Source organism: Gopherus evgoodei, chromosome 1 (genome assembly GCF_007399415.2).
Source record: "Gopherus evgoodei ecotype Sinaloan lineage chromosome 1, rGopEvg1_v1.p, whole genome shotgun sequence".
Taxonomy (NCBI): Eukaryota; Metazoa; Chordata; order Testudines; family Testudinidae; genus Gopherus; species Gopherus evgoodei.
The window spans coordinates 341,171,561-341,196,266 of NC_044322.1; the positions used below are offsets into that span (position 1 = coordinate 341,171,561).

General features: G+C 41.2%; 1 protein-coding gene across 2 annotated transcripts in view; it reads right to left on the minus strand.

The window, feature by feature from the left end:
* KMT2E (lysine methyltransferase 2E) overlaps positions 1 to 24,706 on the minus strand; it is a 128,239-nt gene that overhangs the window by 81,111 nt on the left and 22,422 nt on the right. For both annotated transcript variants that reach the window (XM_030553090.1, XM_030552998.1), the window contains exons 3-5: positions 7,864 to 7,978; positions 6,937 to 7,166; positions 2,215 to 2,295 (exon numbers count right to left, since the gene is read on the minus strand). In XM_030553090.1, the coding sequence (XP_030408950.1) occupies positions 2,215 to 2,295; positions 6,937 to 7,166; positions 7,864 to 7,978 (426 nt within the window). The remainder of the gene's footprint in view (positions 1 to 2,214; positions 2,296 to 6,936; positions 7,167 to 7,863; positions 7,979 to 24,706) is intronic.

Below are 24,706 nucleotides of genomic sequence, written 5' to 3' on the forward strand. Positions count from 1 at the left end.
AAGGGGGGGGGGTGTCAGATAGGGGGCAGGGCCAGGCCACACCTGGCTGTTAAGGAGGCACAGCCTCCCCTAACTGGCCCTCCATACAATTTCCGAAACCTGATGTGGTCCTCAGGCCAAAAAATTTGCCCACTCCTGCTGTAGGAGCCTAAAGCCCTAGGTGGATATGTTACCAACAGTAAAATCCTCAAGATGCCAAAACTTCAGCAGCTGGGCCTGCACAAAGCTGCCTAAGTCCTGACACCACCCAGCAGCTCAATGCTTAATTCATGCCTATGCTCTAGTGGTATTCACAAACTTCCCTTGCCTATCTTACCTTCAGGGCCCAATCCACTAGGCGCACTCAAAGCAAGCCTAACCCAAACACAAGACAGGTGGGGCTTGTGCCCCACTGTAGCCCAGTGGTTACAGTATTCACCCAGGATGTATGAGACTTAGGTTCAAATCCCTACTCTACCAGATGTGGAGCAGAGATTTGAACCCTAGATGACTGCCCTAACCACTTGGCTAAGGGGTATTCTGGGGTAGATATCTCAATCTGCCTGCTGAAGTTGTTCCTCTTTATAGAAAATACTTGAACACTCACTGGAGAAAGGGGACCGGAACCTGGGTTTCCCAACTCCCGCATGAGGGCCCTAACCAATGAGCTATAGAGTCACTCATTTTCTCTCTGGCCCAATGAATATTTAATTATTCAGTCACAGTGAAACAGCTCCAGCAGGAGAGATTAAGACCCCCCAACCCAGAATACCCTATAACCCAGAGGTTAGGGCACTCATCTGGAAGCGAGAGACCGGGGTTCAAGTCCCTACTTAACGGTCTCCTCTGCATTTCCTACTGCTAACTTAGGCAGCTCTCTGCTCAGCATAATGGCTTTTGTGAATCTCCTTCTTAGGCACCTAACTCTCCCTAGGCATTATATAGGGAATACAGGTGTGTAACTTGGGTTTGTGAATTCAGCTAGGAAGCAGGTTACCAAAAAGTCCAATGCTAACCATGCTGCTCCTAAATTCCCCTTGTGAATCTCATCCTTCCAGTCTGGAAAGGATTTGAATTTCCAGTGTAATTGGAAAAAACAAAACAAAACACTAAAACACACAACAAAAACCCATATCCCATTTACAGGCACAAACTCCATCCCCTCCTTTAAAAAACAAAAAAAACCCTCAGATCTATTTAACACAGCAAAGAAGAAAAAAAGCTAATTTCTTCCCCCACTCCCTTCACAGCCTTTTGTGAGGAACTTTGAAAAACCTTTTGCAAGTCCAAATAAATTAGATTTATCATTTCTCCTCCTCTTAGCCACCATTTTGGGGTGACATGATTTACTTTTTTACAAAAGCTGTGCAGTGTGTGCCTATCATAGCACATTTCTTTCATTATTCCCTCAACCAACATACTTGGACTGAAACAGGACTCACTGTTCTTTAATCCCTATGTCACAGGGTGAGCAGGCACTTAAAGAAGGTTGGTCAGCTGTACCTGTGCCATAGATACTTGCCCTGGTGCTCAGCTTAAGATGTGGGTAAAAGACACTTTCTGTTGTTTGCACTTGATACCTAGAAAGCGTGGACTTTACATGACTTGGCTGGAGGGCTAAATCACCTCAGCAGCCAAACCGTGATGAGAGAACCACGACAGCTAACAGGTCCAGAATCATATATCAGGTCGGTTCCTATTATACTCCTGGATCACCCTCAGTAAAAGGTAGTTCTAATATTTGCTGTCCTCCAACTAACTAATACAATTTCATATTTGCTACCCATTGTTAGGTTTATGACATTTAGTCCTAGTGACCTGTTGCCCTTTGATTTAACAGCTTTTCCAGCATCTCCTCTTAAAACCCCAGTTTGACAACGTCTGATCTTTATCACCTGAGAAGAGAAGGTATTTTCCCACTACACTCTCTGTAATGAAGCCTGAAACAAAGAAATAACAGTGGATGAGGTATCTAATTAGTCGTTTTACTTCCAGATGACCTAGCAACAGATGCAATTCTCTTTCAAGTTTTCTGCTTAACACTTCAAGAATTTTATTTGTTAACATGTTTGGTATGCTTCTTTATAACACAGAACCTGCTTGCTACTTTGTGATAGACTCACTTTCAATAAATCAACATATTAAAAAGGCAACTTATTCATTTTATAGTCTCTAATATTCTAGTTAGAGTTTGAAATTGCATGCACACACCATTATTAGCCATATGCTACTCACCTAGGTTGACAACGTTCACACAGATAGATATCAGGAATATGCTGCCTGTCAATCCCCATGCAGTCAATGTGCTGCCAAACACTGAAAATAAATAAATATTCCATGTGTATAGTCTTCTGAAATTAATGCATTTAAGATTGACGCTTTTTTAGTGACTGTGGCACACTGGACATGTTCGGTCAAAAGAAACAGTTACTTAATGCAACTTTGGTTCTTCAAGATGCGACGTAGACATGTATTCCACTTAGGTGTGTGCATGCCCAGCCCATTGGAGCCGAAAAATTTTGCCTAGACATACCAATAGAGGCTCGACACTCGCGCCTCGTGACCATAGCCTCTCCACTGGCTATATGAGGTGACGCTGCCACAATTTCCTTCCCCATTCCCCTAGTTCTTTCACACCAAATGCCCCAAAACTAAACTACAATGCAAAGAGGATAGAGAGTGGGTAATGGAATACATGTCTACATCACATCTCAAAGAACCACAGTTACAGTAAGTGACCATTTCCTCTTCGACTAGATGCAGCCATGTATTCCACTTAGGTGACTCACAAGCAGTACCCATCCTGGGAAGCAGGGCTTGGAGTCTACCAAAACAACAAGTGCAGGACTGCCTTATCAAAACTTGCATCCGCCTTGAAAAATGCAGTAAAGGAATAATGGTTCATAAATGTATGGATGGATGACCATGTAGCACTCTGAAAATGTCCAGTACTGAGATATCATTAAGGAACACTACTGATGTTGTTTTAGCTCTTATACAATGAGCTCACATCTGCTGAGGAGGCATACTTGAAGCTATTTCATACAGAGTTTTGATACAGGATGTTATTCATTTAGAGACAGTCTGTGAAGGACCACTTGACCCTTCATACAATCTGCATATGACAAAGAGGCGAGGCAAGACAAAGCATGAAATGGTTTAGTCCTGTCCAGACAGAAGGCTAGACGTTGCCTACAATCTAATGTATGGACACACTGTTACTCCGGAGATCAATGTCGCTTTTGAGAAAATACAAGTAAATACAGCGCCTGGTTCAAATGAAACTGAGAAACCACTTCACAATCACACTCAAAATTTTCGTCTAAAGTCACTTTGCCCTTAGAGAACTGTGTATAAGGAGGCCCTGCTATCAGAGCCTGCAACTCACACAATCTTCTTCTGGATGCTATTGCTACCAGGAATGCAGTTTTCAGCCACAAAAGTGGACACAGACAAGATGCCATGAGTTTGAAAGGAGGTCCTATTAAAGCCGTTAGTACCACATTAACTTCCCACAGAAGAACCGGCACTCCAGATTGGAGAATGGAGACAAAAGTAGTCCTTTTAAGAATCTTGCTACCATATTATTGGAAAAGACCAAACTTCCCTGAAGAGGAGAATGAAAAAATATCGCTGCCAGATACGCTTTCAATGAATTAAGCACAAGTCCCAACAACTTGAAAGCATAGCAGGTATTCCAAGATATTCTGGAGAGAAGCCAATGTCGGTTGAATTCCATGGGCAAATGACACACCAAACCAGCTTCCATTTCACTGACTAGGCCATTCTGATAGAGATCTTTCTACTTTTGAGTAAGGCCTGCTAAACAGCTTCCAAATACTGCTCTTCCTCTTAATTTAGCCACAAAGTAGCCACACCATGAGATGCAGGGAGCTGAGAACTGGACATAATGTGTGACTGTGATTCTGTGTGAGTAGTTTGGGGTGGAGAGTAAAGGGCATGGGAGGTTGAATTGACAGCACAAGTAGAGAACCAGCACTGCCTCAGTCACACTGGGGAAACAAGAATGAGCTTGGCCTGATCTGCCTTCAGCTTGAGACTGACCAGTGGGATGATTGGGATTGGGGAAAAATGTACAGGAGAGCCAAGTGCCAGCTGAGATAGAAAGGGTCAGACAGGAGCCCAGACTAAGGACTCCTTGGGAGCAGAACAGGTGACATTTCCTGTTGTCCCTCACTGCAAACGAGTCGATCATCAGAATGCCCCAATTTGCAACGATGGCCTAAAAGACACTTGTCTTCAGACCACTTGTGACTCAGGAAGAAATTCCTGCTGAGATGGTCTTCAAAATGACTCTGGAATCCAGGTAGTTGACTATCAGTGAAATGCTCTCCTCAATGCAAAACTGTCACAACCTGATTGCCTCTTGGCAGAGCATCCTGGAGTGTGCTCCCCCTTGTTAGTTCATATAATAGAATGCAGTGATAGTATCAGTAAGTATGAAAACCACTGAGACCCTGAAATAGTCCAGAAAAGCAGGACATGAATTGTAGACGGCCCGAAGCTCCACCACGTTGATATGCAGTGAGGACTTCGGCTCTAACCACAGGACCTTGAACTTTCAGTGACTGCAGGTGTACTCCCCAACCCATTAGGGAGGCATCGCAACAGCAAACCTAGTTGACAAGGACCAGATGAAGAGAACACACTGGCAAATGATCTCCAGACCATGTTCACCACTGCGGGGAGTCCATGAACAGTTGAGGACGGCAGACCAATCTGGCCAAGGGGTAAATAGTTGGATAGTAAACCATCCTAAGCCACATTTGGAGGGGGCAAAGGTGCAACCCTGTGAACTGGCCCACCTGTGTGCAAGTGGACATGTGGCCCAAGAGCCCCAAGCAAATCTGAACTGTCATGGAAGACTGAGACTGCAGACTGAGGCAAAAAGTGGCAAATCACTTGAAAACAGTCAGTCAGCAGAAAAGCTCTTGAACTTGTTAAGTCTATTAGGGCCCAATGAACTCGATTTTCTGAGTGTTTAGGATAAGAACCAGATGGCCGAGCAAGCACAGTATAGTGTTGATATGACAAAGCTTCCTCTCTGGACCTGCCCCTCAGTAACGAGGCATCCAGATACAGAAAGATATGGATTCCTTTCTTCCTAAGATACACCATCACAACGACCATTCACTGAGCTTTCTGTGAATCATCTGCAAATTGAACATCGCTCCTTGATGTAGGCTTCACTTAGGCACAGCAAGCACCACATTGCGATCACTCCTGGGGATCACTCCCCCATACAACAGACGATGTTTTAACCCTGGTGAGGGCATCACCAGGGAAATACTTAAATTACAGCTAACACACACGAAATCCAACTAACACTATTCTAAGGATACTAGTTAACTATATACAACTAGAAAAGTCAATAAATAGAGGGACTGTGGGATGAAAACCACACAGAACTCCGACTCCAGCCACGCGTGGTGAGAAGGAACAGAGGGGGGCCCAAGCAGCAATTCCTCATATCGCATGGGGAGGGGGTATGGCCACAATGCGCAAGTGCTGCCCCTCTATGGGTACTGCTAGGCAAAGTTATCCAGTTCCATTGCACTGAGCACGCACACATCTAAGTGGAACACACGGCTGCATCAACTCAAAGAAGAAGTGTATTTCCAAAGTCATTTTCTATATGGCTTGTGCTATCCCTAAAGCAACACACAAATTGCTTTCTCTGAACTATCACCCGATCCCACCCCCTGATCCCACTACCTGACTATTTATTTTACATTCCACTGATCCCTCTGCATTTCCATCCCAACAGTTGTTTGAGTCTCACTGCACCCTCAGCCACATTTCTCCTCTACAAAATGCTCCTCCTTCAGCACTTTAAAAATATAGAAAGAGTAAGTGTTATTAGAACAGCCAGAGGGTAATACATTGCACTGAAACTAAATGAATGTTGCAGCAGAAAACAGTTTTTAGTAAATTCATTCGTTCGTCTCAGCAGGTCTTGATAGCAATGTCTTCATAACACAACATGTTTTTTTAAATTGTTCTTAAAACATTTCTTGTCAAGTGCTACACGTAATATTCACCATTAATAGAAATATTTAGTTTTAGTGTACAGTATTTAGGTTGATAAAACAGTGTGCTAATATTTTGCATTAACCAGAACATGAAAGTATGCCTTCCAAAGGACTAGACCAAGCAGTGTCTAAAGAAATATTTTGGTGGCCTCAGAGTGCGGCCCCCAATTCTTGCTGATGGCTGCTCTGACAATTTTTCCTAACTACTTCATTAATTTTAGGAAAAATAAATAAATATGCACATATACACATGTCCAAATTGTAATTTAAGTAGATTTTTATTGCAGACTCTATAATAAAAATAATGTACAGTTGTGTCTATTCTTTACTGGAACTAAACAAAATCAAAACAAATAACATGCTTTGCATGTTCTTGTCTTCTGTTATTTTTTTTTTTAAAGGCAAAAGACTTGCTAGCTAGTAAATCCATTTATGTGAAAAGTGGTATTTGTATGTTTGTTTTCCCCACCCCTACCTCCTCCCACTCCCCACCACTGCCCAGGAGGCTGTGGCTGCACGAAAAGCCCCTGGTGGCCGCATCTGAGAAACGCTGGACTAGACTGACTTTAATGGATAATGTGAATGGCCTGCAAAAAGCCCCACTACTGACAGAAGAGTAGACTCCTAAATATTTACAATGGAGCAACCAGACACAAAACAGTAGATTGGAACAAAGTGTGAAACTCTTTCCCTCCTTGAACTTCTGTTTTGTCGATTAAGACAGTTACATGGCCTACATTACACTTGGAAGAGCCTCTGTTTTGATGGCGGTTCCCCTACCCTAAAATTGAACACAATCTAAAGCAATTAGTTATTTCAAAACTGCTTACTACTACAGTTTAATTAAAAAATAAAAAAACATGTACATATGTATTAACATCTTAATTCATATAAAATATTTTACCTGCATTTGTCACAACAAATCATGTATCCATCATCATGGGTAAAACCACAAATGCACCTGGTAATATCAGTTCCATAGCTTCCATCCTCTGATGTGCTGATGGTGGTAGCACTGGAAGTTTCATCAAAATTAGGAGTGGTAAATATGCCTACTTCATTCTTGCTGATAACAACTGATGGAGGAGGAGATGCTGGAGGTGTTGGAGGAGGACGAGCACCATAGTTATGGTCCTGCATGATTTTTTGAAAAACCCACAGTTATCTTGACATGGATCTACACAATAATCAATATTCATTTTCAAACTTCTCAGAAGGATTCCTATACCCACTTTTGTTTGGAAGTCAGGTTTCTAAATTCATAGCCAGAATGAAAACATTCAAAAACAGAAGCCCAAAGTTATGCTCCTAAATTCACATTTAAACACCTACATAATGCCCTACACTTCAAAAATGATTCCAGCAGCTCCCACTGATAGGTTCCCAGATATCTAAATCCACATTTAACTTTACACAAACAAGAAAACGGAGATAAAGCAGCTTGAAAACTAAGTGTCTGTTTATGTACTAATATCAAATCATTCTGGAAGCACAGCTGCAAACACTAGATTTTACTACTACTGCATCAGCAGCAGTATTGAACATTGCCTATACAGGCTCTATATACATCCACTCAGAAGCTCATTTGAGCAAAGCAAATGTTTATTCAACAGAAAACAACAAAACTGGAAAGTTTAAGATTCTGAGCATTACAAACAGTAAAAGAGCATTAAACAGAACTCTAAAAACTATGCTTGTCTTTTTGTATATCTGGCTTTTAAGTGACCCCCTCTTCCTCGTCCACATACAATACAGAACTTTAAATGTGCTTCAAAAAAATTTGATTAAAAAAGTTGGAACCTCACACAAATACTCAAAGTTCTAAACTTACCGCATAAGGCAAACCAATGTAACTGTGAGAGTGATGAGAACTGCTGGTATATAACTGGTGTGGATAACTGTTTGATTTTTCGACTACCACAGGGCTAGCTTCTACAGATTCTGGTCTGAAAAGCAAGATGTACACCATTACGTATAATATTTCATATTTATTTGCTTTTACTTATAATTTATAAAATGAAAAAATATACAAGTATTTAGATTTTGTTCCTGTGAGAAGGTAAAAAAAAAAAACAACAAAAAAAACCAACACATTTTCATAAGAAGTGGCCTCAAAGGAAACATAAAATATGTATCACCAAGAAAGAAGTTTCTAGAACATCAGACATATAGCTGAAATGGATCTTTGACATATGAGATCTTGTTATAGGCATTAGCCCCAAGTAAATTCTGCAGCAGTTCAGACACCCTGAACTTAAAACTTGGTTTATCATTAGATAAGGCTGTGCAATACCACATACAGTAACTCCTCTCTTAATATTGTAGTTACGTTCCTGAAAAATGCGACTAAATGAAAGGATGTTAAGTGAATCCAATTTCCCTATAAGAATGAATGTAAATGGGGGGAGGGGGCGTTAAGATTTCAGGGGAAAATTGCAATCAGCTGGCTTGTGACGGTTGGGGGCAAGGGGGGGAGGGAGGAGTGAGAACTCGGCAAAGGCTCTCCCCAGCTGCCCCCTGCCCACCGCAATCAGCTGGTGTGCGGCATTTGGGAGGCAGGGGGAGCCTGCGTGCTGAGTCCTTGCTCCTCTCCTCTCCCTCCTGAATGCTGCAAGCCAGCTGATTGCCGCAGGCAGGAGGCATGAGGAGGTGGTGGTGGAAGGCACTGATCCACAGGGTCTGCACGGTGGGGAAGGGGGGGTGTAAGGGAGCTGATGGGGGGCTGCCAGCTGTGGACAAAGCAGGCAGCCAAAGGACATTATAGCGAAGCATTGCACAACTTTAAATGGAGCATGTTCTATAACTGAGCAGGGACGCAAGATCAAAACAACATTAAGCGAGAGGACGTTAAGTGGGGAGTTACTGTAATTGTATAAAGCAGGGGTCATCAACCTTTCAGCAGTGGTGTGCCGAGTCTTCATGTACACACTCTAACTTTAATGTTTTTTAGAAGGTCTCTCTATAAGTCTATAAGCATAACAGTAGTTTGGATATATATATTAAAAGTAAACAAGGTTTTCAAAATGTTTCAGAAGCTTTATTTAAAATTAAATTAAAAATGACGCTCTTATCAGTTTAATGTCTGGCATGTATTTGGATACTTTAAGCTGCATACAGGCTTCTGAGTGATCAGTTGTTAACTGGCTGGAACCCCAGATCGGCAGCTAGGTGAGTGGAGCTGGCGGCTGGTAGGGCTGGAGGCCTGGACCCTGTCTGGCAGGGGGCCTGCGCTGGAACTCCAATCAGAAGCAAGGTGAGTGGGGTTGCGGTGGGGGTGGGGGACCCTGGCTGGCAAGGGGCCAACAGTCGGAACCGCAGAGCAAAGACTGAGTGGTTTAGCCTGCCACCGCTCTGGGGTTTCGGCCGCTGGCTCCTGTCAGCCAGGGTCTCAGCCCGTTGCCAACCTGGGGTTCCTTCACCCAGGCCTGCAGCGGGCGCTGAGTGGGACTAGCATTAGGACCCCAGCTGGCAGAAGCCAGTGGCAAAAAGCCCCAGCCCGCACTGCATGCCGAGCGGCTCAGCCCGCACTGCGTGCCATCAAAAAATCGGCTTGCTGCTCTGGGGTTCCAGCTGCTGACCCCTTGCCAGCCGGGGTCCCTCCACCACCACCACCAGCCTGGGGTTCCTTCACCAGCAGTGGGCGCTGAGTGGGACCGGTGGCAGGACCACAGCTGGAAAGGGGCCAGCAGTGGGAACCCCAGAGCGGCAGCTGGCTGAGAGGCTCAGCCTGCCCTGCTCTGGGGTTTCCGCTGCCAGCTCCTGCCAGCCTGGAGTTCGGTCACCCAGGCCAGCAGCGAGCACTGAGTGGGACCAGCGGTGGGATCCCAGCTGGCAGGAGCCGTCGGAGGAAAGCCCCAGAGCGGCGGCGGGCTGAGCGGCTCAGCCCACACTGTGTGCCATCAAAAATTGGCTCATGTGCCACCTCTGGCACACATGCCATTGGTTGCTGACCCCTGGTATAAAGTGACTGCAAGAAGAGGCACATTAGCATCATTAATAATGACAGAAGCAACAAGGGACAATACATATGAAACTACAGAAGTCTATCAATATATTCATATCACTACCCGCAACTTCATTAAGTTCCACAATGACAACTAGGGAGAACATCAGTTCAGTGCCAATAACCTCCTATAGAGGTCTGTGGTGCCAATCAGGTTCTACAACACGGTTTTTGATTGGGAAGGAAAGAACATGCACACCGTGAATCAAAAACTAAGGCTCTTGATACTCAAAACAAAATTGGAAGAAAAATTAAAAGGTGATACTACTCAAGAAAAAATTGCAAAAAAGGAGAACATAATGTAGAAAGAGGGAAAGTGCGAAAGGAAAAAGGATATTTTATTGCCTTTTCCTAGAAGTTTTATAATATTTATAGACACACTTGAGTATGAGAGCTAGAATTTTTGGCCCTACTTCTGGAATTGCCCAACACATTAATTCTGACCTCATTATATATTGGGAGTAACTTTTTATTTATTCATCATTTCATCTAGGGGCTACACACCACTTGGGCAAATTTCAAAGGATCTTGGAGCTCACAAATGAAAGCTCTCTACATTATAGCAAATCACTGCCAGGGCCAGACAAGGCAAGATGCCGACTCATGACTAACTAACAAATAGCAATCTTAGTCTCCCACTATTCTCTAAGAAGTTCACAAAAGCTCTTCTTATTCTGAACAATTAAAATGAAAAATCAATGAACTCTAATATACTGATCATTCAAAAGGAGGTTTAGTGATATGTGTTCAAAAAATTATTTAACAAAACATGGAAGCATAGTAGAAAGAATAGTAAATATGGCAGGTGACCAGCTTGGCTTAACAGTGAAATCCTTGCTGATCTTAAACACAAAAAAGAAGCTTACAAGAAATGGAAAATTGGACAAATGAAAAGGGAGGACTATGAAAATATTGCTCAGGCATGCAGGTGTGAAATCAGGAAGGCCAAATCACACTTGGAGTTCCAGCTAGCAAGGGATGTTAAGAGTAACAAGAAGGGTTTCTACTGGTATGTTAGCAACAAGAACGTGGCCAATGAAAGTGTGGGCCCCTTACTGAATGGGGGAGGCAACCTAGTGACAGAGGATGTGGAAAAAGCTAATGTACTCAATGCTTTTTTTGCCTCTGTCTTCACAAACAAGGTCAGCTCCCAGACTACTGCACTGGGCAGCACAGTATAGGGAGGAGGATACCAGCCCTCTGTGGAGAAAGAAGTGGTTCAGGACTATTTAGAAAAGCTGGACAAGCACAAGCCCATGAGGTCAGATGCACTGCATCCAAGGGTGCTAAAGGAGTTGGCAGATGTGACTGCAGAGCCATTGGCCATTATCTTTGAAAACTCATGGCAATCGGGGGAGGTCCCGGGGAACTACAGGCCAGTCAGCCTCCACTCAGTACCTGGAAAATTCATAGAGTAGGTCCCTCAAGGAATCAATTCTGAAGCACTTAAGAGGAGAGGAAAGTGATCAGGAACAGTCAGCATGGATTCACCAAGGGCAAGTCATGCCTGACTGACCTAATTGCCTTCTGTGATGAGATAACTGGCTCTGTGGACGAGGGGAAAGCAGTGAATGTGTTATTCCTTGACTTTAGCAATACTTTTGATACGGTCTCCCACAGTATTCTTGCCAGCAAGTTAAAGTAGTATGGATTGGATGAATGGACTATAAGGTGGATAGAAAGCTGGCTAGATCCCCAGGCTCAGTGGGTAGTGATCAATGGCTCCATGTCTAGTTAGCAGCCAGTATCAAGCGGAGTGCCCTAATGGTTGGTCCTGGGGCCGGTTTTGTTCAATATCTTTATTAATGATCTGGAGGATGGCAACTCAGCAAGTTTGCAGATGACACTAAACTGGGAGGAGTGGTAGATAAGATGGAGGGTAAAGATAGGATCCACATTGACCTAGACAAATTAGAGGATTGGGCCAAAAGAAATCTGATAAGGTTGGATATTAGGAAAACCTTTTTCACTAGGAAGGTGGTAAAGCACTAGAATGGGTTACCTAGGGAGGTGGTGGAATCTCCTTCCTTAGAGGTTTTTAAGGTCAGGCTTGACAAAGCCCTGTCTGGGATGATTTAATTGAGGATTAGTCCTGCTTTGAGCAGGGGATTGGACTAGATGACCTCCTGAGGTTCCTTCCAACCCTGATATTCTATGATTCTATGGATTGAGGGCACTTAAAGCTAGTTTAGGGGGCTTGTGTTTTTGTTTTAAACAAACATTCATATTGTGCATATTTTTTCCTCTGGTTTACTTTGTAATTACAAATTACCAACAGAAAATAGTGTATATACACACACTCTTTTTGCCCTGTGCCATGAAAAAAAGGAGTTCTACAAAGTTAGTTTTGGTAGAGGAACACTGACTACTTAAGTCATACTTCTGTATTATTTTAACCTTTTGTTATAAAACAGTCACTCTCTCTCATCTTTATGTTTTTTTCTAAAATATATATTCTAGGAATAATAATGGGGATGTTCTATAGACTGTTATACAGATCAGGCTAGATGATCACAGTCGCCCCTTCTGGCCTTAGTATCTTTGACTGTATTAATTTGTTTACTTCATGAATATATGAGAACGTTTCATCTTATGTATAGTTATCTGGTTAATCAGTTTCCCTTTATGCAAGCAGGTTTTCCCCACACAGTAACAGAGAAAAGAAAAACAAACAAACAAACAAACATTAAAGTTTGTACAGCCACAAAAAATTAGAAAGCAACTTTAGAATAAAGGGAGATTAGAATACTGTAGAGCTTTCATAGACTGTAAATTCTTCAGTTCAGGACTGTGTGCTGCTTTGGATATTCCACAGAACCAAGTCTATCATCAACAATACACAATCAATCACACAGGCACCATGTAAATATTTGAAAATACTTAGATAAAGGTTCTTTCAGAACTTCAACATTTATCTTTAAAACACACGAATTCTATATCTCCTCAACTGCACCACAATTTTCCTTTAAAAGTAATGACAATTGAACAGAATATTTTTCACAGGATAATGGACTCTTGCTACTAAATAAATGCTGAGAATGGAAAAAATGTGTGAAGGAAGAACACAAACATTTCCTAGGCGGAAGATATTTACTCTCTGACATACCTTCTACTACAATAACTTTCTAGCCACTCATTGCCTTTTCATTTTGGAAAGGGAGAGATGAAAGAGGTTGTTCAGTAAAGAAACCAGAGGGGGGCAGCAGTGGTCCTCAACCTTTTCCATACAATGTAACACACATTTTGGGGCATCCCTCCCCCATCTGGGGAATTGTAATCTCCCATCGCCCCTAGGTTTATGAACCTATGTTCTAAAACGAAAACAGATTTGAAAAGGTATGTCGGATTCTCCACTACCCTCATAATGCCACGTTGAAGGTACAATATTTTCTGGTTGGGGTCCTACTGCAATGGAACTAAAACTAATCCTGAAGATCTGTATACTCAAAACTCTCACAAGGAGTGGATATTTGCCCAGTACAGCCCAGCTACATTTCCAGAATTCTAGTCACTTTTATATCCTCCTCTCCCAATTCAAGAGACTGCTGTCCATCCTTTAAGGCAGGGGTTGGCAACCTTTCAGAAGTGGTGTGCCGAGTCTTCATTTATTCACTCTGATTTTAGGTTTCGCGTACCAGTAATACATTTGACCATTTTTAGAAGGTCTCTCTATAATATATAACTAAACTATTGTTGTATGTAAAGTAAATAAGGTTTTTTAAACGTTTAAAAAGCTTGATTTAAAATTAAATTAAAATACAGAGCCCCTCAGACCGGTGGCCAGGACCCTGGCAGTGTGAGTGCCACTGAAAATTAGCTCGCCATAGGTTGCCTACGCCTGCTTTGTTTCCTAGCAGAATATTTTTAATACTTTTTGAAAGTGAAAGGAGGTAGCCTGTCTATCCTGTTTTCTACTAAATAGTCCATTTTTCCCAGGGATTATTTGGATCTTGTTTGTTTTCCCTAGTAACTGGAGAACTATTTGGTCTAATAGGCAATCTGAATACCAAAACTCCCTGGAAAAAAAGATTTTAATATGCAGTCTACATTTCAGCAATGTTAAAGTTTATTACAGAAGCTTTTCTTTGTTAGATACCATTATTGTGAGCCACAAAAATAAAAATGTCCAGTTCTTAAATGTGAGATACTTCAGTGAAAGATACTGATATTAACATATACTTAATCAAAAGTCCGTAAGAGCCTAATCACCAAAAATTTCCTGCTCTACCTTACAATATATACCCTGAAGGTGGCAGTCTATGCATTCCACACAATCAGTTTGGAGTCCAAAGAGTAACTGGGCTTCGCAAGGGATTTGAAGTGCTCTTTTTTAATTCAGACAATAAATCCCACTTTCTGTAAGTGTTGGCTATTTATTGTAGTTCTTTAGGGATAATTGGTGGACTTGGCTCCCATAATTAGACTTTCCTGATAACAAGCATCCATATAATCACATAACTATCAGAAGCCTGAATCCCAAGAAAGGGGAAAAAAAAAAACATAGGCAGGAGTTGTAGACCAAGCATCTCAGAGAGGTGATTAAGAAAAAGCAGAAAGCCTACAAGGAGTGGAAGATGGGTGGGATTAGCAAGGAAAGCTACTTTAGTGAGGTCAGAACATGTAGGGATAAAGTGAGAAAGGCCAAAAGCCATGTAGAGTTGGACCCTGCAAAGGGAATTAAAACCAATATTAAAAGGTTCTATAGCCATATAAATAAGAAGAAAATAAAGAAAGAAGTAGTGGGATCGCTAAACACTGAGGATGGAACAGAGGTTAAGGATAACCTAGGCATGGCCCAATATCTAAATAAATACTTTGCCTCAGTCTTTAATAAGGCTAATGAGGAGCTTAGGGACAATGGAAGGATGACAAATGGGAATGAGGATATGGAGGTAGATATTACCACATCTGAGGTAGAAGCCAAACTTGAACAACTTAATGGGACAAAATCGGAGGGCCCAGATAATCTTCATCCAAGAATATTAAAGGAACTGGTATATGAAATTGCAAGCCCATTAGCAAGAATTTTTAATGAATCGGTAAACTCAGGGGTTGTACCATACCACTGAGAATTGCTAACATAGTTCCTATCTTTAAGAAAGGGGAAAAAAAGTGATCCGAGTAACTATAGGCCTGTTAGTTTGACATCTGTAGTATCTAAGATCTTGGAAAAAAATTTGAAGGAGAAAGTAATTAAGGACATTGAGGTCAATGGTAATAGGGACAAATTACAACATGGTTTTACAAAAGGTAGATCGTGCCAAACCAACCTGATCTCCTTCTTTGAGAAGGTGACAGATTATTTAGACAAAGGAAATGCAGTAGATCTAATTTACCTCGATTTCAGTAAGGCATTTGACACAGTTCCACATGGGGAATTATTAGTTAAATTGGAAAAGATGGGGATCAATATGAAAATTGAAAGGTGGATAAGGAACTGGTTAAAGGGGAGACTACAACGGGTCGTACTGAAGGGTGAACTGTCAGGCTGGAAGGAGGTTACTAGTGGAGTTCCTCAAGGATCAGTTCTGGGATCAACCTTACTTAACCTTTTTATTACTGATCTTGGCACAAAAAGCGGGAATGTGCTAATAAAGGTTGCGGATGACACAAAGCTGGGAGGTATTGCTAACAAAGAGAAGGACCAGGATATCATACAGGATGATCTGAATGACCTTGTAAACTGGAGTAATAGTAATAGGATGAAATTTAATAGTGAAAACTGCAAGGTCATGCATTTAGGGATTAATAATAAGAATTTTAGTTATAAATTGGGGACACATCAGTTGGAAGCAACAGAGGAGGAGAAGGACCTTGGAGTATTGGTTGATCACAGGATGACTATGAGCCGCCAATGTGATATGGCCCTTAAAAAAGCTAATACAGTTTCAGGATGCATCAGGAGAGGTATTTCCAGTAAAGATAAGGAGGTGTTAGTACCGTTATATAAGGCACTGGTGAGACCTCATCTGGAATACTGTGTGCAGTTCTGGTCTCCCATGTTTAAGAAGGATGAATTCAAACTGGAACAGGTTCAGAGACGAGCTATTAGGATGATCCGAGGAATGGAAAACCTGTCTGAAAGGAGACTCAAAGAGCTTGGCTTGTTTAGCCTAATCAAAAGAAGGTTGAGGGGGGATATGTTTGCTCTTTATAAATATATCAGAGGGATTAATATTAGGGAGGGATAAGAATTATTTAAGCTTAGTACCAATGTAGACACAAGAACAAATGGGTATAAACTGGACACTAGGAAGTTTAGACTTGAAATTAGACGAAGGTTTCTAACCATTAGAGGAGTGAAGTTCTGGAACAGCCTTCCAAGGGGAGTAGTGGGGGCAAAAGGCATATCTGGCTTTAAGATTAAGTTTGATAAGTTTATGGAAGGGATGGTATGATAGAATAGCTTAATTTTAGAAATTGATCTTTGATTATCAGCAGGTAAGTATGCCCAGTGGTCTGTGATGGGATGTTAGATGGGATGGGATCTGAGTTACTGCAGAGAATTCTTTCCTGAGTGCTGGCTGTTAAGTGTTGCCCACATGCTCAGGGTTTAGCTGATCGCCATATTTGGGGTTGGGAAGGAATTTTCCTCCGGGGCAGATTGGCAGAGGCCCTGGAGGTTTTTCGCCTTCCTCTGCAGCGTGGGGCATGGGTCACTTGCTGGTGGATTCTCTGCAGCTTGAGGTCTTCAAACCACAATTTGAAGACTTCAATAACTCAGACGTAGGTATGGGGTTTGTTATAGAAGTGGATGGGTAGGATTCTGTGGCCTGCTTTGTGCAGGAGGTCAGACTAGATGATCATATTGGTCCCTTCTGACCCTAAAGTCTATGAGTGTATGATAAGACAGTGGAAAGCAGCAACTTCAAAATAAAAACATGAAAAAGTTAAAAACCAAAGAAAAAGAAATCCAAGGGTTATTGTCATCCATTTTAATACTAGTAACCCAGGTTCAGGCTGTGACTATTCCTATGGATTTAAGTTGGATAACTGAGGTTTGAAGTTCAGCATGTATATAAGTGACTGGAGGAAAGGGACTAAGGGTATGGCTACACTTGACATTTCAAAGCGCTGAAGTGTGAGTGTGGTCGGAGCGCCAGCACTGGGAGAGAGCTCTCCCAGCGCTGCACATAAACCACATCCCTTACGGGTGTAGCTTGCAGCGCTGGGGGCTGTGCTCCCAGCACTGCGGCACTGATTACACTGAGGCTTTACAGCGCTGTATCTTGCAGCGCTCAGGGGGGTGTTTTTTCACACCCGAGTGCGAAAGCTGCAGCGCTGTAAAGCGCCAGTGTAGCCATGGCCTAAGTTTCGTGTGGGACAGAACAAGAGAGGGTGATACAGGAGTAGGGGGTGGATTGAATGTGCATACTCAAGAATAACATCAATGAAGAAGTGAGGAAGGAGTGAGTATGTACTTTGTGAAGGTTCAGTTAATTTTTTAAAAAATACTGGATTTCAAGGACTCTTATTGTGGGTATCTTGCAAAAATTTGTTTTCTCAAGAGGAAAAGGGTCAAGAATATATGATTTGGAATTCCTCATTTGTGTTCTTGATATCAAAGATATGCACCCGAGGCACTATATTTAGAAATCTTTTGAACAGGCCCCATTCTGTAGCTTCACAGTACCATGCATCTGTCCTGACCCATCAAGGCAATACTTTAAAAAAACAAACAAACCACCACACACAGCATACTCCTGGTGTTTATAAACAATGGAATCATCTTATTTTTACTGTTTACTTCCCTAGTACTTAGGTAAATTCAAACTTCACAACTGAAATGTGTTGTAATGTTGTTTGTCTATACACCTGCACAGCATGAGACACAATGTCACAGGGTGGTTGGCCCTTTAAGGAGAGTTGGGCTCAGCCTCAAGTTTCTCATAAGCAACCTCCCAACTGAGATGGTCAAGTAGCTCAGCTGGAAAGGAGAGCTAGATAAAGCAAATGGTCTCCTGGGCAAGGCCCTGGAGCAAGGGGAAAGATTCAAGGAAAAGAGGCTTGCAGAAGGTTGAGTTTGTGTGTGAAACCCTATGTTGAACTGATTTATTGTATTTGCTGAATAAACTGTACCCTGAAGGAAGAGCTTGAAAAGATTGTGACCATCCTGGGATGTGGAAACAGGCCAGCAGCCTACACAGACTTGAACAACAATTAAACAAACCAAAAAAACCCCAACAAATTAGCACTCAGTATTATGGCCTAAATCACAGGTTTTTAATGATTTGAGTGGGATTCTGACCAAATTATTCTTCTCCATGATGTACACAAAACCCCTTTGGTGAGGTCATGTACATGTAAGTGATCTACAGGGGAGTCGCATCTTACGCGGGGGTTAGGTTCTGAAGTCAGCGCGTAAGGCAAAAATTGCATATAGTCAAACGCTTATTGAGCGGAATGGCCCTCACTACAGGTACAGTATTTAAACTATACCTCTCTTTCTTACTTGCACATACATATATATCTGCCCCTGGAAGTTTCCACTACATGCATCCGACTAAGTGGGTATTCACCTACGAAAGCTCATGCTCCAATTCATCTGTTAAGTCTATAAGGTGCCACAGGACTCTTTGCTGCTTTTACAGATCCAGACTAACATGGCTACCCCTCTGAGTATTTAAACTGTTATTCCCCCCCCCCCTTTTTTTTGTATTGCTGAGCGCGTAAGTTAAAAGGCGCCTATGATGCGATTCCACTGTATCAATAGACAGACTGCTATATGGTTAGAAACTGTTAAACATTCAGAAGCGTTCAGGCTAGAAAGCATGGTCACCAAAACCCAATCTTCCAATGGGTTAAAGGATTTTCTCCTGTTAGAAAACAGTGCTAGATTTTCTCAGCTACATGGAAAAAAAAAATTAAGCCACATTTAAGAGTCTCAGTTCCGGTGTTGGGTCAGAGAACTTGCATATCTAGAACTAGATCACTTGAGAAATTAACACAATTATTATACAGCCTTAAACTACCCCATTTAGCAGCAAATGGTCCTAGTGAAATTAAATAAAAATGATTAGTAAGAAATAAACCAACATACCACAAGGCTGTTAAAGTTATCAGTCAAGATTTTCATAAACTCTGTTTTATGGGTTTATGGCTCAAATTATCTACAATATGAATCATGGTTAAAAGTTTTAACTAAAGATAATCGTTTTCTTCTAAATGGTTTGAAAAGGGGGTTAAGTGGACAGTTTCTTTCCACGATTGTTTTGACTATTCATTATAAAAAGTTAATCTGAGTGGTTCTCACCCTTAACACCAAAAATAAAGTTTATATGAAAGCTGGGGGCTCAACAGGTTGTTTGTTTGTTTTTAAATTGTGGATGTCAAAATACTGTGACACTCATTAAGACAGGTTTTCAAAGGAGCCTAGGGTAATTAGGATCTCAACTCTTTTAGACTCCTTTGAAAGTCCCAGCCTAAAAGTTTAAGGTCATTTATCATAACTTTATAAACTCAAAAGCAGCATTTACTTATAAAAGGGAAAGGGGGGGGGGGGATTATTTGAAAACCACTTGCTCCTAGTGTGCCTCAGCAGCTTTCCTAATTTCTGGAAAAACAAGTTTTTATTATAGTATGTACAACAATGTGACAGGTTTTTGCAGTACAATTCATATGAACATTGGTTGGCTAAAATTCAACCCAGATAAGAAAATATGATGTATAACAATGTATTGTGTTTCACACAAAACGTATTGCAAGACTTAAGTTAAAAAATACAAAACAGCTGGTATTGGATGGGCAAAACTAGTTAGAGAACATTGCCTGATCTTTGGCAATCGTTTACTGATTTCTCTCATGGTTTGCAAGGTAGGTATACTACTTTTTATCATGACCTGCACCTGAAAGACCAGATTTCCACATTAGTTATGAATGAGTTTAAAGTAAAAAAAGAAATCATCTAAAGTGTCAAAGTTCCCTTTTCTTCTAGATGCAGAACTTGCTACAGTGACCCATGTACAGTGACCACTAGGCTAAACTATAGTAAAGCCTTTTATTTGGGGTTAACTCTGAAAGCCATCTACAGAATGTGGAACATGGCAGTGACTTCCCAAGCACTTGACCATGAATATTCAACATTGATACTTGAAACTACACTGACTTCCTGTAAGTCAGCAAGAGCATTTCAGGGCCTTAATATGGCCACTCTATTCAACTGCTCTCTGTTCCTTCAGAGCAAGAAAAATTAGGCTAGACTCTTACTATCCCAAGATCCTTTTCCACTAAAGGCACATACTTTAAAAATTCTCTTCTCCTGAATACTCACTTTCAGTCCATCTAGTGTTCTTCACATCAAATTGAAAAAACTGTTTACAATGTCTATTGTACTCTGGATATTAAAGCATGTTGTCTTGCATTTGCACAATTGTGTGTGTCAGATTTTGTAGAGGCACTCAGAGGAACTCAGATATATACCCATAGCACAGATAATGCCTTTTGTTATATAGATTCTCCATTAGTATGGCCTAACAAGGCAGTACCTTTACAGTGCTTAACTATTTCTGAGTACAGGAGGACATGCAGTTTATTTCACCATCAACTGTGATTCCCTTTTAATTTGGGGAAAAAAAACCAAAAACAAACTACAACTTTAACATTTAATAGGTTCAAAGTGAATAGTATAATAATTATATTCAACTTTATGCGTACTGTTCTAGTAACTAACTACAACAGTGTTCTTTTTACAGGCCTCAGCCCTCTATTTGGCAGGGTAGGAGAAAGGATGATTAAATTTCCAGGTCTCCTTTTTTAATGAAGATTTTTCTCCTAGTCAAGTTTGCCACCCCTTGTTTTCCCCCACGTTTCAGCATCTTAGGAAGCAGAAACAAGCATGTCAAGTTACAGGGAACTGGTTTGACTCCTTTCACTTAGGAATAAGCCCAAGGTATATTCAGTAAGGATCTATCTTTGTTATTGATGCAATCAATGTCCAAAGCGTCAGTCTCTAAAAAAAAGCTGTGTTTGAAAAAAAGGTGGTTATGTCAATCTAAAATTTCCCAGTGGTCCTTTTTTACAATACTAGAATAGTCAACAGTTAAACCCGTTCTTGTGTACCAACTATCACGTATTCCGTTTTTCCCCTTGATTGTAAGTCGACATAATACAAATTAATTATGATGCGCACAAGCTTTCACCCAGTATGATCAAAGAACACTAAATAAAACTGCTTTCTATTTCTATATATTCTATAGCTTCTTCTTTCTTGGCTACTTATTTTCCATCTGTTGAACCCTATTTAAGAGCTCAGCAATTGCAAGTCAGAGCTAATCAGTTTTTACATTTGCTTCTTTCAATAAGGGGCATAGGTACTGCCCTTATAGGATGGAAATCCACTAGATGTTACCTGCCTCATGCTTCTGACAGTGATGGGGAAGACTGTTCCTACATTTTATTTTAAAAACAGAACTTGTGCATGATCCTGGACAAATCCACAAAACTAAATGAATTTTGAAGTTCAAATTCAAGAATGGCAAATTTTAAGTTATTCCAGATGCCCCACAAAGTACTCAGCAAATCAGGAGTTTAAAATCTTGTCCCTGACCCCCAGAAGCCGTTGCAACCGTGATAATGTTGATGAACTTAACTGCTATCACCAATGAACACATGAGATCTCATCAGCCCAACTAAATACAGATACCTAATGCCCCTAGAGTTTGCAGAGCACAAATACAAAAACCAAAACAACAAAAACACAGACAGACAGCTGTTTTCTTTGGCTCTTTGCTTTTTCAAAACCAGGAAAACCTAGAACTCTTTTTCTGCGCTCTGGCTATTGGAAGCCTCTCTGTTTTGAACTCTGGCTGAAGCAAGTCTTGGATTCCCTGTTGTCACTAAAACATCAGCGTAGAATCCTTTGGTTTTCCCGACAAACAGTGGCATGTCAACCAGCCGACAATACTGACTGCATATGCTTGTGCATCTCTTGCCACTTATTCCCATCACAGGGTCTTAAGTATAAAAGGATAGATTATACAACATAAGGAGATACTCTTCAAGAAAGGCACATTAACAGATGTCTTCTTAGGCCCAGTCTGCAAAAGCTTTCCAGGTGAAAACTAGACAACCCATTTCACTCTTCATAGAAATTATGACCAATGCTTGTGTTTTAGGGAGAATTCCCTCCTTGATTCAAGACATTTTAATGTTAAAAGACTCATGCGAGCCATTTTTCAAGTTTACAATGGCCAATTCATCCATCTTGATAAAACCTAACTCTACTGCCTTTATTTAATAAAATATTACTTTGGAAGTTCTTCAGGAGACCTGAAGCACAAAAGAAAATATGTAAAAACAAATTCTAGTCTATATTTCCAACACCTAAACCATGCAAATATGTTCTTAAACTGTCCAAAAACATGAAAGCTGTATGGTTTCAACAGGACAAAATTAAAACTGTGTGTGTAGGAGGGTGGGGGCAAGACTCCTAAGGAAAGAGATTAAGAACATTTAATCTATATTCATTGTGACTGACAGTCTATTGGCAAGTTTCAAAATGTAAGTTCTTTCAAAAGACTAGAAAGATAAACAACTAACAAGTTATAATTTACAAGTTATAAATTTGCAACTTCTAAATCTGTAAGTTACAAATTTTACTTTCCTATTGGATTCTAAATATAATTTACATTTGACCTAATATTTTTTAAAAACTAAGTCACTAAAAGCAGCAAAGAATCCTGTGGCACCTTATAGACTAACAGACATTTTGGAGCATGAGCTTTCGTGGGTGAATACCCACTTCTTCAAATGCATGTAGTGGAAATTTCCAGGGGCAGGTATATATATGCTAGCAAGCAAGCTAGAGATAACGAGGTTAGTTCAATCAGGAAGGATGAGGCCCTGTTCTAGCAGTTGAGGTGTGAAAACCAAGAGAGGAGAAACTGGTTCTGTAGTTGGCAAGCCATTCACAGTCTTTGTTCAATCCTGAGCTGATGGTGTCAAATTTGCAGATGAACTGAAGCTCAGCAGTTTCTCTTTGAAGTCTGGTCCTGAAGTTTTTTTGCTGCAGGATGGCCACCTTAAGGTCTGCTATAGTGTGGCCAGGGAGGTTGAAGTGCTCTCCTACAGGTTTTTGTATATTGCCATTCCTAATATCTGATTTGTGTCCATTTATCCTTTTCCGTAGAGACTGTGCAGTTTGGCCGATGTACATAGCAGAGGGGCATTGCTGGCATATGATGGCGTATATTACATTGGTGGATGTGCAGGTGAATGAACCGGTGATGGTGTGGCTGTTCTGGTTAGGTCCTGTGATGGTGTCGCTGGTGTAGATATGTGGGCAGAGTTGGCATCGAGGTTTGTTGCATGGATTGGTTCCTGAGCTAGAGTTAGTACTGCAACTCTAGCTCAGGAACCAATCCATGCAACAAACCTCGATGCCAACTCTGCCCACATATCTACACCAGCGACACCATCACAGGACCTAACCAGAACAGCCACACCATCACCGGTTCATTCACCTGCACATCCACCAATGTAATATACGCCATCATATGCCAGCAATGCTCCTCTGCTATGTACATCGGCCAAACTGCACAGTCTCTACGGAAAAGAATAAATGGACACAAATCAAACATTAGGAATGGCAATATACAAAAACCTGTAGGAGAGCACTTCAACCTCCCTGGCCACACTATAGCAGACCTTAAGGTGGCCATCCTGCAGCAAAAAAACTTCAGGACCAGACTTCAAAGAGAAACTGCTGAGCTTCAGTTCATCTGCAAATTTGACACCATCAGCTCAGGACTGAACAAAGACTGTGAATGGCTTGCCAACTACAGAACCAGTTTCTCCTCTCTTGGTTTTCATACCTCAACTGCTAGAACAGGGCCTCATCCTCCCTGATTGAACTAACCTCATTATCTCTAGCTTGCTTGCTAGCATATATATACCTGCCCCCAGAAATTTCCACTACATGCATCTGAGGAAATGGGTATTCACCCACGAAAGCTCATGCTCCAAAACATCTGTTAGTCTATAAGGTGCCTAAGGATTCTTTGCTGCTTTTACAGATCCAGACTAACACGGCTACCCCTCTGATAAGTGACTAAAGTTTGGCTTTGAAATGAACAGTCTGATGGTCAAAAATGCTGAATAACTAGCATCTCCCATTGACTTCATTTTTTAAAAATAACCATGGCTAAGATTTATAAGCACATATATTATACTGTGCATTACAGAGACCTTCTCTTTCTTTAAAGGGAAGATTCTTTTTTTTTTTGGCTTACTTTTCTCACCTCCTGCCAAAACCAAAATCAAAACCCGTTGCATTGCTATATACTCTGCTAATGCGAAGAAAAAAGAGGAAACACAAAAATCAACAAATCCTATTCTTAGACATGCTGAGATTATTGGGATGGTCCTGATACTACTACGTTGTGTAGATGAAAGAAAAAAAAAATCCAGTCATTTGTACTCCATGGAAAATATTTTGTACTGTATTTCATCCCAAAAGAATCCACAAACATCATGGATATGCAGCTACCTTTGGTGTGGAGAGTGGCAACCAGGCGGTCAGCACACCCCACAACAGGGACATCTTTTTAATCAGACTGGCGAGAATACAAGAAGTTAGATGTCTTCACGTCAGCAGGGCCTGATGAAACACACCCTAGAATAAATACTCAAGGAGCTGACTGTGGAGATACCTGAATCATCAGCAATTATCTTC